The following is a 26,994-nucleotide window of genomic DNA, read 5'->3' as shown; positions in this document are numbered from 1 at the left end:
CACTTGTTTTCAGTCCAGCTAAGAGGAGGTTATCAGCATTAAGGTAGGATACAGGAAGAGAGTCAGTGAAAATTAAAGAATCAAGAGAAGATAATCTAGCTTTCTTAGAAGAATATTGTTTTTTATACTTCACCCCTCTAGTCTTTTGCTTAGTATATTCAATCTAAAGCTGAAGAAGGATGTACAGCCTCAGCAGTCAATTGTTGCAATATAAAAAGAAGTCCACTGTGAAACAATCATTCTAATAGTTGATTTCTTGAAATATCATTTTTGGGACAAATATAAACATCTACAATGAACCATTTTTTATTTTTAGGAAAAAGTTAAAAATATTGAATTATAATAGTTTGCTTTATTATTCTTAACTAATAATGTCTCTCATATTTATTTCAAGAGGTATGAGTATGTTTAGTTTCGTAAGAAACTGCTAGACTGGCTTCCAAAGTGGAGGTACCATTTTGCATTCCCACCAACAATGAGTGCTTTACATCCTCACCAGCGTTTATTGTTGTCAGTGTTTTAGATTTTGGCCATTCCAATAGGTGTGTATCAATATCTTGTTTCAATTTGCATTTCCCTGATGCATTCGCCATCTATTTCCTTTTTTGAGATACTTGTTAAGGTCTTTGGCTCATTTTAAATCAAGTTGTCTGTTTTCTTATTGTTGAGTTTTAAGTATTCTTTATGTATTTGGATAACAGTTCCCTATCAGATATGTGTTTTGAAAATTTTTTCTCCATTCTGTAGCTTGTCTTTTCATTCACTTGACAGTGGCATTTGCAGAGCAGAAATTAATCTGAATGAAGTATAGCTTATCATTTGTGTTTTGGATTGTGTCTTGGGTATTGTAGTCAAAAAGTCATTGCCAAACCCAAGGCTATCTAGATTTTCTTCTATGCTATTTTCAAGGAGTGTTATAATTATGCATTTTAAATTTAAGACTGATTCATTTTGAGTAAATTTTTGTGAAGGGTACAGATTCAGTGATTTCTGTGTGGATGTCCAGCTGTTCCAGAACCATTCTTTGAGATGATAATCTTTGCTTCGTTGTATTGCCTTTGCTCTTTTATCAAAGATTAGTTGGCTATATTTATGTGGATCTATTTATGGGTTTTCTATTCCTTCCATTGATCTAGTTGTCCTTTCCTTTACCAATACCACACTGTCTTGATTACTATAGCTTTATAGTAAGTCTTGAAGTTAGATACTATCAGTCTTCTGAGTTTGTTCTTCTCTTTCAATATTGTTTTGGCTATCTTGGTTTTTTTTTTTTCTTTTTTTCTTGCCTCTCCATATAAACTTTAAAATTAGTTTGTTCATAGTCACAAAATAATAGGTTGGGATTTTACTAAGGATTACAGTGAGCCTATAGATCAGGTTGGGAAGAACTAACATCTTGATAATATTGAGCCTTGCTATCCACAAACGTGGTCTATCTCTCCATTTATTTAGTTATTCTTTGATTTTTCTTCAGTGTTTTGTAGTTTTTCTCATGAAGATATTGTACATATTTTGCTAGGCTTATACCTAAGTATTTCATTTTTGGGGGGTGCTAAGGTAAATGGTATTACATTTTTTATTTTAAATTCTACTTGTTCATTGCTGTTATATAGAAAAGCAATAGACTTTTATATATTAGTCTTCTCTTATAACCTTTCTATAATCTCTTATTAGTTCCAGAAGGGTTTTTTTTGTCAATTGTTTCAGATTTTCTACATACATGATCGTGTCATCTGTGAACAAAGACAGTTTCATTTCTTTTTTCCCCAATCTGTATACCTTTTATTTCCTTTTGTTGTAGAGCATTAGCTAGGACTTCAAAAACAATGTTGAAAAGGACTGGTAAGAGGGGATATCCTTGCTTTTGTCCTGATCTTAGTGGGAAAGTTCCAAGTTTCTCACCATTAAATATGATGTTAGCTGTAGGGTTTTTGTAGATATCCTTTATCAGGTTGAGGAAGTTCCTCTTTATTTGTAATTTACTAAGAGTTTTTATGAAGAATGGGTGTTGGATTTTGTAAAATGCTTTCTTTTTGCACCTACTGATACGTTCGTGGAATTTTTTTCTTCTTAGGCTCTTCATTTCATGGACAAAAACCACATGATTATCTAAATAGATGCAGAAAAGGCCTTGGATAAAAATCCTCATTCCTTCATGTTAAAAACTCTCAATAAACTATGTATTGAGGGAACATACCTCAAAACAATAAGAGCCATTTATGACAAACTCACAGCCAGTGTCCTTACTGAATGGGCAAAAGCTGAAAGCATTCCCCTTGAAAACCAGCACAAGTTTGCCCTCTCTCCCAACTCCTATTCAACATAGTATTGGAAGTTATGGCCAAGGCAATTGAGCAAGAGAAAAAAATGAAGAGTATTTAAATTGGAAAAGAGGAAGTCAAACTATCTTTATATCTAGAAAACCCATCGTCTCAACTCAAAAGCTTCTTAAGCTGATAAGCAACTTCAGCAAAGTCTCAGGATAGAAAATCAAAGTGTAAAATTTGCTGTACACGGACAACAGACAACAGGCAAGCCAAGAGCCAAATCATGAATGAGCTCTGATTCACAATTGCCACAAAAAGAATAAAATATCTAGGAATACAGCTAACAAGGGAAGTGAAGGACCTCTTCAAGGAGAACTACAAAGCACCGCTCAAAGAAATCAGAGATGATGCAAACAAATGGAAAAACATTCCATGCTCATGGATAGGAAGAATCAATATTATGTAAATGGTCATACTGCCCAAAGCAACTTATAAATTCAATATAAAGCCATTAAATTACCATTGACTTTCTTCACAGAATTGGCAAAAATTATTTTAAATGTATATGGAACCAAAAAAGAGCCTGAATACTGAAAGCAATCCTAAGCAAAAAGAACACAGGTGGAGGCATCAGGCTAGCTAACTTCAAACTATACTGCAGGGCTACAAAATAGCATGGTACTGGTACAAAAACAGACAGATAGACCAATGGAAAAGAACAGAGAATCCAGAAGTAAGACTGTACACCTACAACTGTCTCATATTTGACAAACCTGACAAAAACAAGCAATGGAGAAAGGATTCCCTATTTAATAAATGGTGCTGGGAGAACTGGCTAGTCATATGCAGGACGTTGAAACTGGAATCTTCCTTATGCCTTATACAAAAATCAACTCAAGATGGATTAAAGACTTAAATGTAAAACCCCAAACTATGAAAACACTAGAAGAAAACCTGGGCAATACCATTTAGGATATAGACATTGGCAAAGAGTTCATGATGAAAACACCAAAAGCAATTGCAACAAAAGCAAAAATTAGCAAATGGGTCTAATTAAACTAAAGAGCTTCTGCACAGCAAAATAACTATCAACAGAGTAAATAGACAACCTACAGAATGGGCAAAAATTGCAATCTATGCATCTGACAAAGGCCTAATATCCAGAATCTATAAGGAACTTAAACAAATGTACAAAAAAAAGCAATCCCATTAAAAAGTGGGCAAAGGACATGAACAGACACTTCTCAAAAGAAGACATACATGTGGCTAACAAACATGAAAAAAGCCTTCACATCACTAATTATTAGATAAATGCAAATCAAAATCACAATGAGATATCATCTCACATAATTCATGATGGTGATTATTAAAAAGTCAAAAAATGATGGATGCTGATGAGATTGTGAAGAAAATGGAACACTTTAATACTGTTGGTGGGAGTATAAATTAGTTCAACCACTGTGGAAAACAGTGTGGTGATTCCTCAAAGACAAAGAGGCAGAAATACCATTCTACCCAGCAATCTCATTACTGGGTACGTACTCAAAGGAATATAAATCATTTTCTTATAAAGACACATGCAGACACATGTTTATTGCAGCACTATTCATAATAGCAGACATAGAATCAACCTAAATGCCCATCAGTGATACACTGGATAAAGAAAATGTACATATACAACATGGAATACTATGCAGCCATAAAAAGGATCAGATCGGCCGGGCGCTGTGGCTCAAGCCTGTAATCCCAGCACTTTGGGAGGCCGAGACGGGCGGATCACGAGGTCAGGAGATCGAGACCATCCTGGCTAACACGGTGAAACCCCGTCTCTACTAAAAAAAAAATACAAAAAACGAGCCGGGCGAGGTGGCGGGCACCTGTAGTCCCAGCTACTTGGGAGGCTGAGGCAGGAGAATGGCGTAAACCCAGGAGGCGGAGCTTGCAGTGAGCTGAGATCCGGCCACTGCACTCCAGCCTGGGCGACAGAGCTAGACTCCGTCTCAAAAAAAAAAAAAAAACAAAGAAAAAAAACAAAAACAAACAAACAAACAAAAAGGATCAGATCATGTCCTTTTGCAGGGATATGGATGGAGCTGGAGGCTGTCATCCTTAGCAAACTTACACAGGAACAGAAAACCAAATACTGCATGTTCTCACTTATAAGTGGGAGCTAAATGATGAGAATAAATGGACACATGGCAGGGAACAACACACACTGGGGCCTGTTGGAGAGTAGGGGTAGGGGAAGGGAGAGGATCAGGAAGAATAGCTATTGGATAATGGGCTTAATACATGGATGATCTGTGTAGCAAGCCACCATGGCACATATTTACCTGTGTAACAAACCTGCATATCCTGCACATGTATCCCTGAACTTAAAATAAAAGTTGAAAATTAAAAAAAAAAAGAGTGATTATGTCAGGGACTATGTGGTAGCTGCGGAGATGATGAAAAGTGTTCAGAGTCTAGATGCATTTTGAGGGTAGGCTTGATTAGCTGGTGGATTAGATGTGAAAGATGAGAGAAGAAAAAGGCACTAGGATGACTCCAGAGTTTTTGCCTTGAGAAAAAAAAAAAAAAGGAAGAATGCCATTTACCGAGATTATAGAAAATAGCCAGTCTGTTTATTCTTACACTATTAATTGACACAATGTCCAGTTAACAAGTTTATTTTATTTTCTGAAAGTTACAGGAGAAGACTTTACTGGTTATGACCTTATATTGCTTTAATGGTCATCTGTAGCCAAAATCATGGACATAAATTCTGGGGAGGGTTCTTGGTAAGCCTCCCATTCCTGCTATGAGAGGAAACCAGCATGCTCATGCTTCCCAGCAGCATACTGTAATTGCTAAGTGTCAGTGGGGATGTCAGTTTTAGTGTCTCATTAACAGTTGTTAGAGGAAAGAAGGAAGGAAGGAAGGAAGGAAGGAAGGAAGGAAGGAAGGAAGGAAGGAAAGAAGGGAGGGAGGGAGGGAGGGGATGAAAAAAAGAACGAAAAATTAGAAACTACGTAGTCCCAGCCTCTAGAAGGCAGAGGCATGAGGTCTACTTAGGGTCCTCTTGAGACAGGTGAAGACTTCTCAGTGTCACAAAATTAATATCACAAAGTGATGTTATGTTAGTATTATGACATCAAAATGTGTGGGCAGGCTGGGCGGAGTGGCTCATGCCTGTAATCCCAGCACTTTGGGAGGCTGAGGCAGGTGGATCACCTGAGGTCAGGAGTTCAAAATCAGCCTGGCCAACATGGGGAAACCCCATCTCTACTAAAAATACAAAATGAGCAGGACATGGTGGAGTAAGCCTGTAGTCCCAGCTACTTGGGAGGCTGAGGCAGGAGAATCACTTGAATCCAGGAGGCGGAGGTTGCAGTGAGCCAAGATCGTGCCATTGCACTCCAGTCTGGGCAACAAGAGTGAAATTCCATCTCAATAATAATAATAATAATGTGTGGGCCGATGTCATCTACATCATAGTTTCAGAGTACAATAAATTCACATTTAAAAACTTTGAAGTACACTGTATCAAAACTTTACTTCATCTTTCATTTTTATGTGATTCAGTTGATAGTCTGGAAGGACAATGAAAGTGAGTTCTATCATGCCACCTGGTGTCCTTAATGATAAAGACTTAGAGTGTATTTGCAAACCCTCAGTTAATGACAGTATTTTTTTTTTAATTCTGAGCTTTATTGAGGTATAAGTGACATACAAAAAAAGTACATATTTAAGGTGTATAATGTAATGTTTTGATATACATATACATTCTGAAATGATTGCCAAAATCAAGATAATTAACACATCCATCACCTCATAGTGATCCATTTAGCAAATCCTTTAGTAGGTGGCAAAATTGATTTTAAAATCACATTTTTGTCCCCTTGAAATTATTTCATCTGTAAATGTTCAAGGGCAGTCTTTTAATAGAATACAAACAGCTCATTCCTTCTGTGGCTCCAAGCTGGCATTTCAGCATTGGGTTTAAACTTTAGAGCAACATATGAAAATCTCCTGAATAAAGTTGTCAAAGATTATGGTCATCAAAACGTAGTATGATCAAGGAAACTGGTTTTTACATAATATTCTGAATATTTAAACTCCACAGAGCTTTAATAAATGATGTATAAATTAAACATATCAATTTTTTTCTTTTGGTACATGGTGTATGTTATTGCAGATTAGCATCCCAAACCCAAAATCACAAGTTTGAAATACTTCAAACTCTGAAACATTTTGAGCACTGATATAAGGCTCAAAGGATATGCATTTTGGATTTAAGATGCTTAACCAGTAAGCATATAAAGCAAATATTCAAAAATCTGAAAACCAAGACACTTCTGGTTCCAAGCATTTTGGATATGGGATACTCAACCTGTACCATGGTAAATGGTTAGTTCTTCCGTGGCTTATGCCAGTGGTTCTTGATTTAAGCCCCAGGAGATATTGGAAATATCTGGAAACATTTTTGGTTGTCAAAGCTTGGGGATGGAGTGTGTTTCTGGCATCTAATGGGTAGAGGCCAGGGATGCTGCTCAATCTTATAATGCATAGGACAGGCCCCAGAAGAAAGAATTGCCTGGCCCAAAATATCAATCAGTAGTGCTGAGGTTGAGAATTCTTCACTTAGGCCATAGCCATTCCACAGCTCAAATCACAGTTGCATTCCTTTAGTTGAACCTTACAGTTCAGTTGTTTTACTCAATATTTGAATGCTGAAGGAAGATTGGCCCTCTAGGGTTGTATTTCTAGAACAGGGAGAATGTACTACTTTGAGGTTGCATGCTTTAGAATTAGTCATTATGTGAGTTGGAAGACCATATGATTCTTTATTAGAAGTTGGCAAGTGTGCCAGATTAGACTTTCACCCAAGAATATCATGAGGGTTAATGAGAGGTTTTTTGTTTTTGTTTTTGTTTTTTTTTGTTTTTATTATACTTTAAGTTCTAGGATACATGTGCATAACGTGCAGGTTTGTTAGATATGCATACTTGTGCCATGTTGGTGTCCTGCACCCATCAACTCGTCAGCATCCATCAATTCATCATTTATATCAGGTATAACTCCCAAAGCAATCCCTCCCCCCTCCCCCCTCCCCATGATAGGCCCCAGTGTGTGATGTTCCCCTTCCTGAGTCCAAGGGATCTCATTGTTCAGTTCCCACCTATGAGTGAGAACATGCGGTGTGTGGTTTTCTGTTCTTGTGATAGTTTGCTAAGAATGATGGTTTCCAGCTGCATCCATGTCCCTACAAAGGACGCAAACTCATCCTTTTTTATGGCTGCATAGTATTCCATGGTGTATATGTGCCACATTTTCTTAATCCAGTCTGTCACAGATGGACATTTGGGTTGATTCCAAGTCTTTGCTATTGTGAATAGTGCCGCAATAAACATACGTGTGCGTGTGTCTTTGTAGTAGAATAATTTATAATCCTTTGGGTATATACCCAGTAGTGGGATGGCTGGGTCATATGGTACATCTAGTTCTAGATCCTTGAGGAATTGCCATACTGTTTTCCATAATGGTTGAACTAGTTTACAATCCCACCAACAGTGTAAAAGTGTTCCTATTTCAATGAGAGGTTTTTAAAAGATAATAGTTATCTTTGTTTCATATTTAACAACTTTATGCATTCTCTGGTCATTCCAGCTCCATGGAGAGCTCTTCAGTTGAGTTTCAATTACAGCCCACAATTCCAGATGCTACAACATTTTAACTATGGCTGCCAGCTATCAGTAAGATTCACAGACCTGGAGTACAACATTCTTTACAACGTGTGCTTCATATTTTGAAGACCATCTGTCTCATTTTCATCTACAATTGGCTCTGCCAAAGTTTTGCATGCTAAATGATATTTTTCAAAATAAGCTTTTGTGCTACTTTAAAAATATTTCAAAAATATCTTTGAGACACAATTCATATACCATAAAATCCAGCCATTTAAAGTGTACAAGTCAATGGTTTTTAGTAGATTCACAAGTTTGTGCAACTATCACTACAGTCTAAATTTAGAACATTTTCATTACTCCATAAAGAAACCCCATGTCCCTTAGCAGTCACTCCAGTTCCTCTCCTAGTCCTAAGCAACTACTAATGTAATTTCTGTCTCTAAAGATTTGCCTGTTCTCACCAGGAGTGGTGATGTATACGTGTAGTCCCAGCTACTTGAGGAGGCCAAGGCAGGAGGATCGCTTAAGTCCCAGAGTTTGAGGCTGCGGTGAACTATGATACTGCTACTGCACTCCCATCTGGGTGACAGAGTGAGAACCCATCTCTAATAAATAAATACATAAATAAATAAGTAAATAAATAAAGATTTGTCTATTCTAGACATTTCATATAAACAGAAATATACAGTATTTTGGGACTGTTTTTTTCCACTTAGCATAATGTTTTTAAGGTTCATCCATTTTTTTTTTGTACAAATCATATTCCATTAGAAGTATAACCATATGTGGTTTGTCCATTTATCAATTGATGGGCATTTGGGTTGTTTCCACATTTGCCTACTATATATGATGCTGCTATAAATACTCACATATAAGTTTTTCTATGAAGACATGTTTTCATTTCTCTCCGTTATTATTATAGGCTGAACTGTGGCTCCAAAATGAATTCCTTTGACTCTATGCCTCACATCCAACTTCACGCTCTGCCCTTGTGGCTTTGTAGGACACAACCCCCTTTCTAGATGCTTTCATGGGCCTGTATTGAGTGCCTGTGGCATGATGCAAGTTGTTAGTGGATCCACCATTCTGCACTCTGGAGGATGGTGGGCCCTCTACTCACAGCTCCACTAGGCATTGCCTCAGTGGGAACTCTGTGTGGGGGCTTCCACATATTTCTCTTCTGCACTGCCTTAGCAGAGGTACTCCATGAGGGCTCTGCCCTGCAACACATCTCTGACTGGACATCCAGGTGTTTCCATACATCCTCTGAAATCTAGGAGGAGGTTCCCAATCCTCAGTTCTTGACTTTCGTGCACCTGCAGGGCCAACACCATGTGTAAGCTGCCAACACTTGGGGTTTGCATGGGGTCTGTAGCCCCATCGTTTTGGTCAATTTCTTTCATTTGGAATGGGTGTATTTACCCATTGCCTCTGAAACAATGGCCTGAGCTGTGTGTTGGCCCCTTTTGCCATGCCTGTGACATAGGGCACCAAGTCCTGAGATTGCACAAAGCAGCAAGGCCCTGGGCCTAGCCCGTGAAAACATTTTTTTCTCCTAAGCCTCCAGGCCTGTGATGGGAGGGGCTGCCATGAAGATGTCTGTCATGTCCTGAAGACATTTTCCCTATTGTCTTGGTGAGTAACATTTGGCTCCTCATTACTCATGTAAATTTCTGCAGCCAGCTTGAATTTCTCCACAGAGGTTTTTCTTTTCTATTGCATCATCAGGCTGCAAATTTTCCAAATGTTATACTCTTTAAAACATAAGTTCCAATTCCAAACCATATCTTTGTGAATGAATAAAACTGAATGCTTTTAAGAGCACTCAAGTCACATCTTGAATGCTTTGCTGCTTAGAAATTTCTTCCATCAGATACCCTAAATCATTTCTCTCAAGTTCAAAGTTCTGCAGATCTCTAGGGCAGGGACAAAATGCAGCCAGTCTCTTTGTTAAAGCATAGTAGGAATCACCTTTGCTCCAGTTCCCAATAAGTTCTTCATCTCCCTCTGAGACCACTTCAGCCTGGACTTCATTGTCCATATCACTATTAACATTTTGGTCAAAACCATTCAACAAGTCTCTAGGAAGCTCCAAACTTTCCCATATCTTCATGTCTTCCTCTGAGTCCTCCAAACTGTTTCAACCTCTGCCTATTATCCAGTTCCAAAGTTGCTTCCAAATTTTTTGGTATCTTAATAGCAGTACCCCACTCTACTGGTACCAATTTACTGTATTAATCCATTTTCATACGGCTATGAAGAAATACCTAAGACTGGGTAATTTATAAAGAAAAAGAGGTTTAATGGACTCACAGTTCCACATGGCTAGAGAGGCCTCATAGTCATGGCAGAAGGTGAGTGAAGAGCAAAGGCACATCTTACATGGTGGCAGTCAAGAGGGCATGTGCAGGGGAACTGCCCTTTATAAAACTATCAGAATGAGACTTATTCACTATCATGAGAACAGCATGGGAAAACCTGACTCCATGATTCAATTACCTCCCTCTAGGTCCCTCCCATGATATGTGGGGATTATGGGAGCTACAATTCAAGATGAAATTTGGATGGGGACACAGCCAAACCACATTATTGTTCTTCAGCACTTTGTCAAATGGCAAATGTTGACTTGATTCTAAGTTCAGTGTATTTTGAAATTCTCTTTTATGGGCTGTCACAGTGCAAAGATATATCTGACTGAAACATAATAGGTGATATGGTTTGGGTGTGCCTCACCCAAATTCCATCTTGAATTCTAGTTCCCATAATAATCTCCATGTGTCATGGGAGGGACCTGGTGGGAGGTAACTGAATCACGGGGGCAGCTTTTTGAATAAGTCTCAGGATATCTGATGGTTTTAAGGGCAGTTCCCCTTCACAGCTCTCTTGTCTGCTGCCATGTAAGAGGTACCTTTGCTCCTCCTTCACCTTCCCAGCCATATGGAACTTTCAGTCCATTAGAGCTCTTTTTCTTTATCAATTATCCAATCTGGGTATGTCTTTATTAGCAGTGTGGGAATGGATAAATAAAATAGGAATGTAGTTATTAATAATGGGTGTAAATTTATATTTCAGATTTTCTTGATAATCCAGAATTTTCATTGTATGACAGCTTGACAGATCTGATCAGTCTTCATTGTTTTTACCTAGTCACATAGCTAACAGAACTCAGTAGTCAGTTGTAAAAGTATTAGCTGTGCTATTATTTTGTTGTTTTCTGGCATTATTACTATTATCTTTGATACAAGGATTCTTTGTAGGAGCAATCTTTTAATGTCACTTGTTCGAGAAAGTGAGTTTAAAGCTAGAGAGTATAATCTGCAATTACTCATGTAATCATGCACATGGAAACAACAATACACTCGGAGTAAATAAATGAGAGTCCAATTACTCTCCTTTCTTAGTGATTAGCTCCCGTCTCCATTTATAGGTGACATGTGACTGATAAGTGGATGAGAATAAGGGTATTGATCTGCAGATTTCATAAGAAAAAGCTCATGAAAGGCATCACATGGCAGCAAAAAGCAGAAAGCAAGAGATGGAGAGAGAGAGAGGAGGAAAGTGCCAGATTGTTTATACAAGCAGTTCTCATGGGAAATAACAGAGTAAGAACTCACTCATTATCACACATACGGTAACAAGTCATTCATGAGGGTTCCAACCCCATAACCAAAATCCTTCCACCAGGCACCACTTCCAATATTGGGGATCGAATTTCAACGTGAGATTTGGAAAGGACAAATATCCAAACTATATCACCCACCCAAGGTTTTTTTTTTTTTTTTTTTTTTTTTTTTTTTTTTTTTTTTTTTTTTTTTTTGAGACAATCTTGCTCTGCAGCCCAGGCTGGAGTGCAGTGGCATGATCTAGCTCACTGCAGCCTCCTCCTCTCGGGTCCAAGCAATTCTTGTGTCTCAGCATCTGGACTACAGACATGGGCCACCATTCCCAGCTAATTTTTGTATTTTTAATAGAGAAAGGGTTTTCACATGTTGGCCAGACTAATCTCAAACTCTTGGCCTCAAGCAATCTGCCCACTTGGGCCTCCCAAGGTTCTGGGATTCCAGGTGTGATGTGAGCCATCACGCCTAGCCAACCTCTCTTTCTCTCTCTTTTTATTTTCACAACCTTTATTCTTTACGTGTTTAGGTCATGGCTAAACATTTTTGGGTATTTTTTTTTAGAAACATTATAGTGCTGTTTAAAAGTGGCAGCATAAACAGTATCACCATTTGCTGAGCAAAAATCTGGTAGTTTGGGTACCTTCTTTTGTACATTTGAAAGTCTTCCCCAAGGGTGGTGTACCGGTCACAATTCAGAGAAAAAAAAAAAAAACCAGTAGCTGCAATAAATTAAGGGATCTATCCCAAAGAATTGGCTTACATAATTGTAGGAGTTGGCTAGACAAGTCTGAAATCTGGAGGGCCAGCCATCAGGGAGGGCAGGCTGGCACACAGAGGAATGAGCTGAAGCTGCTGTCCATGGGCAGCATTTCTTCTGGGAAGCTCCACTCTGTTACTAAACCCTTCCAATGACTGAATAAAATCCTCCAGGTTATCTAGGATTATCTCTCTTATTTAAAATAGGCTGATTAAGGATGTTAATCACATCTACAAAATATTTTCTCAGCAACACAGAGATTAGTGTTTGATTGAACAAATGGATTACAGCCTTACCAAGTTGATAGATAAAACTGACCATTACAGGTGACAATTATCTCTTTGGTCACAAAGCACAGAACATCACTGTCCACTTTACGTTCATATGGAGACAGGGTTTGGTTTAAAAAGCTACCATACGCAACCTTAACCATTTAATTTTTTTTTTCAAACAAAGCATAAGGCGCAAAATTAAATCAAACTCCTTGTTATACTAAGTCCACCAGATTTCCCCTCCCTTCCTCCCTCCCTCTCTTCCTCCTTCCCTCCTCCTAAAATGAAGTGATCCTCCCACCTCAGCCTCCTGGTAGCTGTGATTACAGGCATCCGCCACCATGCCCAGCTAATTTTCTTATTTTTACTAGAGATGGGGTTTCACCATGTTACCCAGATTGGTCTTGAGCTCCTGGCCTCAAGTGATTCACCCACCTTAGCCTCTCAAAGGGGTGGAATTACAGGTGTGAGCCAATGCACCTGCTGTGGGTAGATTTCTTTCTACAAATGTGCATATAGCACCTTGATACAAACTTGGCTGGAAAAAATTATGCCAATTCCTTGCCTTGTTCTTGATGGAGAGAAACTGAAGATGATACAAGCGATCAATGTTTCTCAAACTTTTGGGGCTCAAGAATACTTTATATGCTCCAAAATGATTAAGGACTCTATTAAGACTTTGCTTTTGTTTATATGGGTTATATCCACAATTATTTACCTTATTAGAAATTAAAACTAAGCAATATAAAAATATTAACTAGAAATAATAAACCTATTACATGTTAACATATAATAACACATTGTGAAATGAAAAATAACTATTTTCTAAAATAAAACAAAGACTTAAGTGAAAAGAATGGCATTGTTGTACAATTTTGCAAATCTCTTTAAAGTTCCCAACTGAAGGCAACCAGCTTTCATATATCAGCTTTGTTAATAAATGTGTTGAGTATGTTGTTTTCGTTGACACATATGAAGAAAATCCTAGGGCCTTTCAGACTGCTTAGTCTTGGAGATCCCTAAGGATCACACTTGGAAACTGATGGTCTATGGCAATGGGTCCTTTTAGGCCTTGAATCCCTTTAAGAATCTGACAGACAATATGAAACTCTGTCTCTAGGAAGCTGCTGGACGGTACACAATGTTGGGAGTTTGCCCTTTGAAGCTCACCTGTGGACCTTCTTTCCCTCCATAAGTCCACTGACTCCAGTTAGGAATGCTTGGGCAGTGGTCTGTTAAGTGTCCTTTTTATGTAATGGTGGATAAATTGCTTTTTCCAATGTCTACACATACAGTTTCAAAACCAAAGAGGAAATAAGATTGAAGAAAAGGAAATAAGGAATAATGGAAGAAAGGAAGGGAAAAAGAGAGAGAATTAAAAGGTGGTTTATTGTAATCCCAGCATGTTGGGAGGCCGAGGCAGGTGGATTGCTAGAACCCAGTAGTTCGAGACCAGCCTGGGCAACATGGCAAAACCCTGTCTCTACAAAAAGATAAACAGGTGTGGTGGTGCATGTCTGTAGTCCCAGCTACCCGGGAGGCTGAGGTGGGGACATCACCTGAGCCTGAGAAGTTGAGGCTGCAGTGAGCTGTCATGACACTTCACCCTGGACAACACAGACTGTGTCTCAAAAATAATAATAATAATAATAATAATAATAAAATAAAAAATAAAAAAGGTGGTTTACTCAGTAGAGATCTTTATCTTGCTTGAAAGGCCAAAGCCATTTTAAGAAGGAAACTTGCTATATCTTCTGCTGTATGCGTAAAGAGTAATCCCTTAAAAATAAATCACTGCGTAAACGAGATGACTGCTTGAGTCATCATTAACAACTTATTAAAAAGACAGAAGTGCCTCTTACAGAGGTGTAAAGTTTTACTTGCACCCTATCATGCTGGTAGAAAACCTGGGAAGGCAAATCTGAGTGCAGGGTAGAAAATGGTCAGTTGCAGAATATAAACATTAACATGATTATAATTATGGACTTGAGAAGTGAAAAGCACTGGGGAAGTTTTAGGTAAATACAACATTCCACACTGATGCTTTCACAGTTTAATAGCGGAATCACTTATAAACATTCTGATAAAGATCAGAAACTAAAATGCATTCCTGTTTAAAACACAGATTTGCATTTACTAAAGAAGACATGATTCTGGAACAAAGGAAAAATACACTCAACGTTATCAACAGGCAATGATGCTCTCAGTCAATGGAAATTTTTACAAAGGCTCTGGAAAAATAACTGGAGATAGCAGTTGTTTGATTATGGGAAGTCAAGAGAACAGAAGAGGCATGAGGTGCCTTACGAATCTGGGTAAAGAATTAGGGACATGATGCGGTAAATGTTAAATAGTCTTGGCAGAAAATGACCACAGGTAACTTCAGTAAGTATATCCTAAATAAATAATAAAATGTACAGAAATGATTTCTAAGGAAATTTGAGCACAAATGTTTGCTCCTTAGAACACTGGAAGGGTCAGTGATCAGAACTGTGCGCACATACAAATCACAGGTCTGGAAAGACCCCATAGATCAAAAATGTGTCTTTGGACAAGTCACTCCTCTAATATGCTCTCTAGGCAGGTGTGGAGCATTAAAAACAAGTTTATTGGAGAGACAAAGATAACAATAGGGTTTGGAAAGGCAGACCATTTAAAAAAGGCTGATTTTTTGATAGGGAGAGAAAAAGTTATTGATTTAATAATAGTAGTCACCTATACAAAGATCATTATACAGATAATGGAGGCTGTTTTTTTTTTTTTAATTTCTGTTTTGCAGGAAAAGAAGCATAAGCTGCAATAAAAATTTGGTTTCAAGATAACAAAGTCAGTCCCCAAAAATCAGTATTGAGAGTCACTGCCATTAAATGAAGAAGATACAAGGATGGTGTGGGGACTTTCACACTGACATTAAATGAAGAAGATACAAGGATGGTGTGGGGACCTTCACTCTTCAAAGATGAGCTATACATGCCCCTGAAAGGCTGTCTGAGGGCAGGAGAAGGCTGGAGATGACAACTCTGGCCTCTGCCAAGTACTTGTGCTATTTTCTGGATGTGATACTATCTGTTTTGTAACTTAGAGGCAACACCACATACCTAGCACAAGGCTCGAACCCCCTTTGGGATTATCAATTATTTACATAGCCTTCCTCTAAGGGAAGGCTTGCAAATGGTTCATATTCAACCCTTACATGTGATAAGCATTCATGTGGGCTTCACAATGTAACAGGTACACAGGGATTCTTGTAAACAGAAAATTTTATAAACAGTTAACTGATCTCACTTTGAAGAAGTCTTAATGACTAGATGTCCTTTATCAGAGTAGACAGGCTTAAAATGCATTGCTTGTAGTATTCTGTTGTAATGCCTTTTTTTTTGTTTTTGCATTGGTTTTTAATTCATGTAATTGGTTTAAATTCTTTTTTTTACATTTCATTTTTGCATTTGTATGCCAGTTAAAAAGTATGAAATGGCACACTGTGGGATTTTGTTTACCTAAATTCTAGAAAGATTGAAAGACACCTTTTATTTGAATTAAGTAAGCCTGAGGTTATTCAGCATGAGTGATCTCTGCATTTCTGAAAGGTTATCTTGTCGTTTAATAAACACAAATAACTTAAGCACACTGGAAGAGCTATTAAATGAGAGCAGGAGATTAAAACGACATGATTTCTTACTTTGTCCACCTGAAAGGAGAGCTTGCGTTGGTGATTAATCTTGCACTGTTAAATTCAGTTCCTAAATATTCAGATAAATAGTTGGTCTGATCATTAGTTGTAAAGTATTAGTAGTTGCATGTTGAATTATCATGTTAAGATTTTTAGTTTGTTGTTCATGTGACATGAAAGATAACAATTCCTAAAACTGAATGCATGGCTTATTCAGCTCAGGTCACATACAAAGAGAAACACTGATGCTGCAATAAACACAGTAAAGTTATCCTGGTTTGAAGCAAAATGGATGTGAAGTAAGGTATATATACTTTACGTTGTATATATCTTTTCAGTTCTAGTAAACTCATCTGGAATCATGTAACAGAAAATGATTCTCCAGGTCCAAACACATTTAAGTTTAATGACTGGGGCTATTCTAACAATTGTGGCTATCTCATTTTTTCTCACTAGTTCATTAGCACAGCACCCATTTAAGAACAACTACTTATAAACATAGTAATGTTTCAGAGGCTATAAAATAATAGAGGAAGAAAACTTAAAAAATCCTTTGTTTGTAGCCAAGAAAATGTGAGGATCAGATTTGTATTTGTTTTGAACAACTGGAAACTGTCACAATTGTTTTTAAGATGTAACAAATGTATATAAAATATGGGATTCTGTAGTATTAGCCATTTTGATATATATTGTTGAAAGAAAAAATCAAAAAACCCTATATGTTCTAAGGCTCAGAAATCAAAGAATTCCACAATTTTCATTTCCACTAAAATATTTATTTAATTGATATCTTACAGAAATAAATAAAAACAGTTTTTGTCTAATACAGATAATTTTTATATATATATGTAATTTGTTTTTACAAAATTGAAGCATATCAAATTGTTTTCTCTAAAACATAGCTCAGAAAGGAATAGTAGAAAATAAACACAAAGGAATACTGAAGTAGTCTCATTTTTAAATTATAAGCATGGGCCTTCTGAATCTCAGTATGACATGTTATTAGTAAAAGAATGTAAGATATGGAGTCAGGGTACCTGGGCTCCACTGTTTACTTGCTACATGTCCTAAGAAAGTTTCAATGTATCTGAACTTCAGTTCTCTACCTTTAAAACAGGAATGATATTAATTGTATCAACTTCACAAGATTGTTGGGCAAATTAAACATGTAAATGTACAGGAAAGCTCTTTTTAATATGTAAAGAGCTATAAAAATAAGTTTGATTTAATTTCATATAAAAGAATCAATGCATACCTCCTTTTAACTGAAGAATAAGCACCAAAAGCATGTGTGTGTTTTCTTCAGTTGAATTACATCACGCTATAAACCTAGAGTAAGAAAATGCACCTTAACTGAGCACCAAAGCCTCTCGGACAAATGGGATCCAGGGGGATGGTTCTATGAGTTTGCCAGGCAGCTAACTAGGAGCTAATAAGTCCTGAGGGTCAAAAAAGGTCCTTTAAAACTCTGAAGGCTCAAAGAAAAGGAAGCCAAACAAGAACATTTGTATTACATTAAATGGCTAGGATATAACAAGCTACTCCTTATTCAGCAATTTCAAAGTCCATTAATTCCTCACAGAAGAAGAACACTTGGTTATTAGCACTTGCAACGATTCGCTTTTGTGAACATGGCATTCTCTTGTTCAAAAGGTCAAAGACTCGTGCTTTGGGAGGAACTTATTGTGCTTAAGGGAGGAACAACTGGAGTGAAATAACAACTCTACCATGAATTCAGATATCACTGGCTAAAAAGTTCTAGTTACACAAGAACATGGGAGAGAAAAAGAATCCAAGACATCAGTATAATAATGATTGAAACAAAACCCTGCCATATTTCCATGTTATAATAAAACAAAATCATAAAAACTGCAATATTTACAGATACATCAACCTTACAACATATAAAAACTTTAACAATAAGAAAAATTAAGAGTAGAGAAAGCAGATAATTTTAAGGTAATCATTAATACATTAAAAAAATCTATTTGGAGTTAACTGTCTACACTAACACCACTTTACACATAATAGAAATATGAATATTTTCATTGTTTTTGTTTTCAGTAGCAAGATGCAGAAGAAAGAAATAACTGTCTAACATTAACTTATTCTAAGGAGTTGTATTATTGCAAAATTACTAGTTGTAAAGTTATGGTATAAGCCTACTCAAAAAATGAGTTAATGTAATTCACCATCTACTTAAAATATTACTAACAAGATACTGGTGAATCATGTGCTAAAGATACTGAAGGCCCTTCCAAAAACTGAGATCTATGTTGGTTGAATATACCAGGTCATATAAAACTAGACTAGTTTACTTTCTTATTCCAACTCTTTTTATGACTGATCTTATCATAAGAAAAGTACACATTACCTCTCTTAATTCCCTTGCATCGTCAGATATAGATATTATTTGGGACAAAAAATAAATATTTTATTAGGAGTGTAAAATTAAAAATCTTTATAGATCTTCTGAAAACAGTATATTGAAAAGGACTCAGTAAGTACTAGGCCACTGTATAACCAGAACAAGAAACAAATTCATTCAACTAGAAACAGTGGTAACTGTTATCTACTGGGTTTTTAAAACTTGTAACTTTGCTCTACAGCTATGAAAGTTTATTAATACACTAAAGTCCATGGAATGAATCAAGTGTAGTTCATTCAAGCTCTTCAGTTTCTTTGGTAAACAGGTCTGCCAGGTCAGCCACGGTCAAGACGGAAGCCTCTGAATGCTTCACTGATGAGTTCGTGTGACTGCAAGGTTTTCCAAATGAGCACAGTGAGTAAGAAACCCCAAGCCATCAGCGATTGTATTTGTAGTAATACGAACTAGACACATATTTTTTCTTAAGTTTTTGTAACTGGGTTATAAGAAACTCCCAGAGGAAAGCAAGTGATAAGATCATTGTTATACCTTGTCAAAACTAGTGAAGACTTCTATATATTATGTTTAGGGTTTGTCAAAATGTTTTTTTCTCTGTGCAATTAACAGAACAAAGAACAAAACTCTTGACAACTGCTACTAAGGCTCTCACCTTACAAATTACCTTCTTACCACCTAAAGTTAAATTGTTTCAAGAGAATTTCAAACAACTCATAATTGCTATTTTATTAAAACAACCTAAATAAAAATCACTGAAGTCTGATACACAAGGAAACAAGAACTTTAAAAAGCTTTCATGTTTTAGGTAAAAAGGCTCCTGTGGAAGCCTCTTTCCTTCCCAGAAACCATCAATGGAAGAAAATTTGTGGTTTCAGATTGCTTCTTTGCTATGTGACAATCCCTTCTAAGGCAATCATCTTTTCCCTGGGTACCTTCCAATCCTACCTACCTCCTAAAGATGTAGAAAGATTTATGTTTTCAAAAATATTTAAATAAATTATAGCATAAATATTAGAGTGTTCTATGATTCCAGAGTCAAGCCTTTAAAATTAAGACTGGTTTGGTCTCTCTGCTTTTGTTCTGTCTTTGGATTGACACCACAATTAACCTTAACCAATCAAGTTTTTTTTTTTTTTTTTCCAGGGACACAGTCTTGCTCTGTTGCCCAGGCTGGAGTGCAGTGGCATGATCTTGGCTCACTGCAACCTCCACCTCCTGGGTTCAAGCGATTCTCCTGCCTCAGCCTCCCAAGTAGCTCAGACTATGGCGCGTGCCACCACGCCTGGCTAACTTTTGTGTTTTTAATAGAGACGGGGTTTCGCCATGTTGGCCAGGCTGGTTTCGAACTCACGACCTCCGGTTATTCACCTGCCTCAGACTCCCAAATTTTAAATTTTACAGTCAAATTTTAAAGTTCAGATATTTATACCTGCACATGACTAACAAGTGTGATGTAGAAAGTAGCAATAAGAGTTTAGTTTACACATATGAGACTAAGGCTTATGTCAGGCATAAAGATATATTTTGTTTAGAAAGCGATCCAATGTGGCAAAGAAATGTAGTATAGTTTGTATTTATGTTACGATTAATACATTAATTCAAATATACAAAGTCTGGAACACTGACTGGGAAACAGTGAAAAGGCAAAACGTCAGACCTTGCTTTTAAAAAGTATTTGTGTTGTATTTTTTGTCGTCATCTAAGTGAAGAAGTTCCAAAGATACAAACTTTTAACAGGAAAACCTTCCCCCTTCTACTTGTCATAAATTATTACCTACCTCCTCTCAGCAGTTTTCAGCATTGCCTGCATTCTTTCTTCTATTGTTGCTTTAATTAAGAATCTGTGTACAATAGTAGGTCTAAAAGGTACAGAAAAATTTGAAGCTTAAAAACACAGTAAAACAAATCAGTACAAACTGACTTCACATTTTACATGCTATATTCATCAGTCAGTTGGTGCCCACTTGTGGCAGGTGCTAGGAGGGGTTGAGCAGCAAATAAAATGAACTATTTAATCTCCTGACGGCATTCTAATGAGAGACAGACAATAAACACATGAAGGAGTAAGACAGTTTCAGGTAAATATAATGCTGGGAGGAGGCTGACACGCAAACTGAAACAACAGTGATGGGAATGAGGCCAGTAGGCAAAGGAGGAGTAGGAAGAACATCCAAACGGAAGAAACAGCACATTCCCCGGGAAGGGAACATGCCTGGAACAAGTCTAACATGTTCAAGAGGCCAAAAGAAGGCTAGCACGGCAGAAGCATCCTGTAAGCAAGAGAGAGAGGTGAAAATAAGGGTGGAGAAGTGTGCAGGGGCCAGGTCACACAGGGCCTTCCAGGATGTGACCAAGCATTTGAATTGTATTGTGGTTATAATGGGAAGCCCTTGGTGAGTTTGTATGCATGATTTGATGTATACCTGACCGTACTTTAGAAATCCCTTTGGCGACTGTGTGGAGGATGTACTTCTTGTTCAGCAAGAAGAGCACCAGAGAAGTCAGTTAAGTTCTGTAGTCATTTGGGTAAGTAAGGGTGAATGCACTATGGTTGTGTCAGTGGAGATAGCAGTCAAGTAGAATTGGAGCATCTTTTGGCGGCAGAACTGACAAAACTTAAAAGATGACTGGGATGTGAGATGAGAAAACAAAAATATAGAAGAGTCCTAGATTTCTGATCCGGGCAGGAACAGATGACAATGCCAGATTATAAGATGGGGAAAGCTCAGGGTGGGAGTGAGAGTGCAGATGCAACACAGTTTTGTTTTGTCCATGTGAAACCTATCAGATAACTATTAGACAGGTATCCAAGGTGAGTCCAGAGAAATGTGTGCAGAGCTAGAACTGGATATATGCACCTGGGACAGGAGTTATATGGGCATGTCTGGGCTGGGGAATATATACCTGAGAGTCATCAATCCGTAAAAGCTACCTAAAGCCCTAAGACTAGAAAAATTCATCGAAGGGGTGTAGACAAAGAACCCTCAGACTACTGGCAAGAAGTAGGTCACTAAAAAATGTTATAAGCCTCACTTCAGTGATATGGTGGAGAGAAAAATAAACCAGACAGTTTGACAGAGAATGGGGGATAAAAAAGTAGAGATGGAGGTAGGATATATCGGAGTGTTTTTTTCTTTTTAAAGATGGATAATATTAAGACATATTTATGGGGTAATATATGACAGGTTGAGTATCCCTAATCCAAAAACCCAAAATCCAAAATGCTCCAAAATCCAAAAGTTTTTGAATGCCAACGTGACATGTGGAGAATTCAACACCTGACTTCATGTGATGAGTCACAGTGAAAACACAGTAAAAACTTGCTTTCGTGAACAAAATTATTTAAAATATTACATAAAATCACCTTCAGGCTATGTGTAGAAGTTGTATATGAAACATAAATAAATTTCATGTTTAGACTGGGGTTTCATTCCTAAGATATCTCACCATGTATATGCAAATATTCTAAAATCTGAAAAAATTCTAAAGGCAAAACACTTAAAGCATTTCAGTTAAGGGATACTCAATCTGTACAAGGGAAATGTATACCTGTCCTTGAAAATACGAGAAAGAATGGAGTCCAGGACAAATGAATGAGTGGCTTTTGAAAGAAAAGGGATACTTCTGCTGTAATAAAAGGGAAGGCATATGAGGTACTTTCCTGCTTATTACTGGATGACATATCCATGCTCCTCCCTCCACTTCAGTGTTCCATCCCGTATCCTCTTGGCTACTCAAGGACACTGTCAAGCATTCTCCCTGTTCTCCTCCTTCACTAGTTTTTGTTGTCTCTAATGAATCATTCTCTAATTCTCCCATTTGAAAGGAAAAACAAATACTTCTCTTGATCTCATTCTCTTCCTTTTCTCTGCAGCAAAACTCCTCAAATACTAGCTGTACCAGCCACACAGAAGCAGCAGTGCACTGTGGTTAAAGCTTGTACTGTGAAGGCAGAATGGCTGTGCCTGAAATCTGCAACTGCTTCTACTAGTTGTCTGACCATGGGCAAGTTACCTAACCTCTCTTTGTTATATAAGTATTTGTTAAATAAGAAACACACAAAATCCCATTTTCTCCAAAACTGAAGTCAGACTGTCACCTCTACCACTTAACCTGATTTTGATCTCCATGTTGCTAAATCTAATGATCAGTTCTCAATCCTTATCTTCCTTGACATTTTTCACAGCACTTGCAACAGGTGATCATATCCTCTTCTTTGAGGTACATTTTTTACGTGGCTCCTAGGACACCCGTCTTCTGGTTTTCTTCTAACTCACTGCTTGATCTTTGTTACCTTTGTTGGTTTCTTCTCCTCTCCTACAATAGTTGAAATTTGGTGTCCTGGAGTTCAGTCCATGGTCCTCTATCTAAATTCTATCACTATCTAAACTCACCCCTAGGTAATCTCATTCAGTCTCGTGACTTAATGGACTTGTACATCTAGTTACAGAATAGAAATCTCCATTTGAATGTCAGTTCTTCTCTTACCAAATCTGTTCTACCCTGTAGACTGCTCCAGCTCAGCTAAAGGTTACTTCATCCTTCTAGTTGTCCAAGCCAAAACCCATGGTGTTATCCTTGACCCTCTCACACCCCATGTCTAGTCTGTCCAAAAGTACTATCAGTTCTATCTTCAAAACATATCCAGAACCTGACCACTCCTTACCATGTGCACTGCTACCGCCATGGTCAGGTCACCTTCAGCTCTCACCAGGATGACTGCAATAGCCTCCAAGACTCTGCCTGCTTCTACTCTCCCTTGTTCCCCTTCACTCCCACCCCATCATAGCACTCAGAATGATTCTTTTAAAACTTAAGATATGCCAGGCCTCTGCTCAAAGCCTTCCAATGGCTCCCGATTTCACACAGGGCAAAAGCACTGTCCTCACAGTGGCTTCCTGGGCCCAATATAATCCCTCTCTCCACTGAGCGCGCTCACTTCAACTCCTGCTTCTCTCCCCTTTAGCAACTGTGGTTCCTTGCTATTCTTCTAACATACCATACTTCTGACTTAGGGCCTTTGCACCAAATGCACTGTTTACTTGAACGTTCTTTTGCAAGACAGCTGTATGACTAACTTTCCCATTTTCCCATTTCTTTCAAGTCCTTGCTCAGACCTTCTCAATAAGGCCTTGCATGCCTTCCTGCCCAAACACTGCACTCTTACTTCCTCACCCTGCTCTACTTTTCCAGCTCTGAACATAGTCTAGATTGTACTTATGTTTATTGTTTACCACCTTTCTGTCTACCAACCCCGTTACAGCTAGAATTGCGCTCCATGAGGACATCTCATGTTCCTAGAACAGTACCTGGCACACAGAAGATACTCAATAAAAATCTACCAAAAAGCATGTGAGTACTGATGCAGGCAGACTGTTCAAGTTGATGATGGAAAGATGAGGTACTTCTAATCTGATTGTATATGTTTCCCCTGTATGAGGCAAGATTGCAATGGTGAGAAAGAAGACAGACTTAAGACAGACTCCTCAGAAGGTAGAAAAAAACAGATTCACTTGGGAGGCATAGTAAGATTGTTGGGTAATGCTGAATGGCCATTTGGACTTGTGGTTTTAAATATGAGACTAGTCCAGCCTATGCTTTAAAAGAACACTGGTAGGACAAAATATCAGTATTTAAAAACACAGAAGAAAACCAACAAAAAACAAGTAAAGACGTGACTGCATTTTAAATGACACTTGGTGGTAAGTTAGAAGAAGCCTGCATTTATTACAGTTACTTTGCCCTATTTGTTAAGGGGTTTAATAAACATGTCTCTTCCCTGTTTACAAGTAAACCCTTTATTTTCTCTCCCGCTACTACTTACAGGACAGTCTACATTTCTGAGTATGACACAGAAGACTTCATTTCCTGCCCCTGATCCCTTTCTCATACTTTCACTGCAATAGTTCCAAACTCCTTACAGTCCCTAGAAATGTCATGTCATTTTCCACCACTGTATTTTTGCATCTCTAACTCTCTTTGGCTGTGTGACTACCCTTTTCCAGCCAACTTTGAAACAATTATTCCTTCAAGACTCAACATCATAAAGCCTTTCCTGACCCTGTAGGGCTCGAGTGATCATTACCTTCTTTTGTTAACACAGTCCTTTTATTATTATACTTTTGCACATTCTACCCAACACTTTAAATCATGCTTCCTGTACTACACAGTGACCTACTTGGGGAAACAAATTATGTATCATTCAATTTGAATCTTCAGTATTTAGAATAATGCCTGACATACAGTAGGTACTCAATAAATATTGATTTAATAAGTGCTTATTACCGATGTGTGTTTTTTTTTCTTTTTTAAACATCGAAGATATTTAACATTTCTAAATAAAAAAGATACTTCTTTTTTAAACATCCAGAAGGTAACACATTTAGCAGGCCTTATCAAAGATAACTGTCTATTCTGATATATGAATAAAGCTAATACATGCCATATAATAATATTCACTATTAGGTTTGCTTTGGGCCTTAAACTGAATCTAATGATCTCTTGGAGCTGACCTAGGAGGTGTCTTTTCTTAAGGTTAAGAATTTTAAAAGGAGTCATTTATTTTCAGTCACGTACAAGGTATGTCTTCTTTTAAACACGGGACTACTTTAGACAAAACTCCATTCTCCTCAAAGGCATGATGGATGCCTTCAACTTTGTAGCTGTCTTAAGCATTTTTAACAATTTTTTTTTGGATAAAGTGATAAGGTTTTTGTGGGAGGGAAAAGAAAAATTTGGGACAATTTGGGGGTTTGCTTCTTGGAGAGAAGGGAGGGTTGGAAATCTCATGCCTTTTAATTAAATAATTAAAAAGTTATAAATAAATTATAAAATAAATAAAAAATGTAGTATCTAAGGAAGTAATTAAAAACAAGTAGGATATGATGAACATAAATGAAGAGTCTAAAGACTGATTTGGTTTCTCAGAAAACTGAAGCAAATGTGACTGATTCTAATTTTAGTCCTTACTTTGTCTGTCCAATTCGGTGCACCCTCCCTATGGCCTGAAGCTCATGGGCAGGGTTCAATATGGGCTCCACCAAGAGAACATGAGTTGCTTCAATGATAGTTAATCCATTAGAACCTGTGTGCAGGGGCAGCAGCAAAATATTGATTTGGGGATCACGTTTAAATGCTGAAAGGTTCTCCTAAAAAAGAAAGGTACATTTTAATTTTAGCTGGATCAGTTAAAATAAGAGCAGTATGTAATAGCTCACTTTAAAGACGTCTAATGCTATCTATTACTATTGTGAAAGGTAACAGCTAAGAAACTTAAATGCAAAATAACCAACTTTAGAAAATGTAAACTTGTCGCTTGATTTTAATTATGAAGAAATGTATCATATAAGCTCTCTTGTTCTTCGTAATATCTAGAGGAATCACAAGACAGATGCATGTGATGCATGCAAATTAAACTATTGAGGTTAGAGGAAAAAGAGAGAAAGAGAAAGAATGTGCTAGAGTGAATGTGAGGTAAGAGACATGAATCTGTTAAATTTTCATTTGGTCTCTGTGTGTGCTTCAGGTCATACGTCTGTCACTATGCTGAGCATGATGTAAGGATAATTGTGACCACATGCAGTTCTGCCTGACAGTGACTTTAGAACTTAATCCTTGCAATGCGAGGACCCTGTCCATTCAACAGGTATATCATAGGTAATCTTTTCCTGTACTAAAAAAAAAAAAAAAAAAAAAAAAAAAAAAAAAAAAAAAAAAAAAGAACCTTAAGTTGGGAGATCTTTAAAAAGCCAATGGTCTTGTTATATACAGGTATCATTACATAGACTGAAAATACCTAGAGTTTCTCTGCTTCTAAATGTTCACTTAATAATTAATCAAGAAATCAGATGCTGTTTATGTGGCTTATGTGACACCAGACAATAAATGTAACTAAGCTAGTTAACAGCAGTTTCAATTTGCAACTGTATCTACTACAAAAACCAGGGGTAAAATCTTAACATACCTGAAATGTCTTAACACGACTGATTTGTGCAAATTCCATGTTGTTGTCAGTGAGAGCTTTTGAAATAATATCTAATACATCTTGCCACTAGAACACATAAAACAATTAGAAAACCAATATTTATATGTAGCGTTTATCTAAGGGTATCTGAAAAGTAATTAAATCAAAATGACTTTTATACTGGAGTTAAGCAAATAAAACCAAAACCAAAGCCCTCAAATGTAGTACTATCAATATTATTTAGCTCTATCTGAAACAGTATTTTTTTTTTGCATCAAATGCTGGTTTTGAAAATGGAATTAAGAGAAACAAACAGTAGAAAATACATAATGGAGTGCACACTGGAATATAGTTACTTAGTTTTCTAAAATGAAAACTAGGGGTTTTACT

The 26,994-nt window shown here is 37.3% G+C and overlaps 1 protein-coding gene across 6 annotated transcripts in view; it reads right to left on the bottom strand.

Moving 5' to 3' along the window:
• Nucleotides 1-17,009: 17,009 nt before the first annotated feature.
• The window catches only part of SHPRH (SNF2 histone linker PHD RING helicase), an 87,914-nt gene continuing 77,929 nt past the window's right edge, over nucleotides 17,010-26,994 (bottom strand). For 5 of the 6 annotated variants that reach the window (XM_033235146.1, XM_033235145.1, XM_033235148.1 and 2 more), the window contains exons 27-30: nucleotides 26,605-26,691; nucleotides 25,611-25,789; nucleotides 20,420-20,500; nucleotides 17,010-19,012 (exon numbers count right to left, since the gene is read on the bottom strand). In XM_033235146.1, the coding sequence (XP_033091037.1) occupies nucleotides 18,916-19,012; nucleotides 20,420-20,500; nucleotides 25,611-25,789; nucleotides 26,605-26,691 (444 nt within the window). In that variant the 3' untranslated portion in view covers nucleotides 17,010-18,915. Of the gene's footprint in view, nucleotides 19,013-20,419; nucleotides 20,501-25,610; nucleotides 25,790-26,604; nucleotides 26,692-26,994 lie in introns of those variants that run through there. The other variant, XR_004442920.1, reaches the window with a different exon arrangement.

The sequence above is a fragment of the Trachypithecus francoisi genome, unplaced genomic scaffold, assembly GCF_009764315.1.
Source record: "Trachypithecus francoisi isolate TF-2019V2 unplaced genomic scaffold, Tfra_2.0 Lachesis_group15, whole genome shotgun sequence".
In the NCBI taxonomy this organism is placed as follows: domain Eukaryota; kingdom Metazoa; phylum Chordata; class Mammalia; order Primates; family Cercopithecidae; genus Trachypithecus; species Trachypithecus francoisi.
Note: the sequence above shows the minus strand (reverse complement) of the source record. Positions and strands in the feature narration are given on the sequence as shown.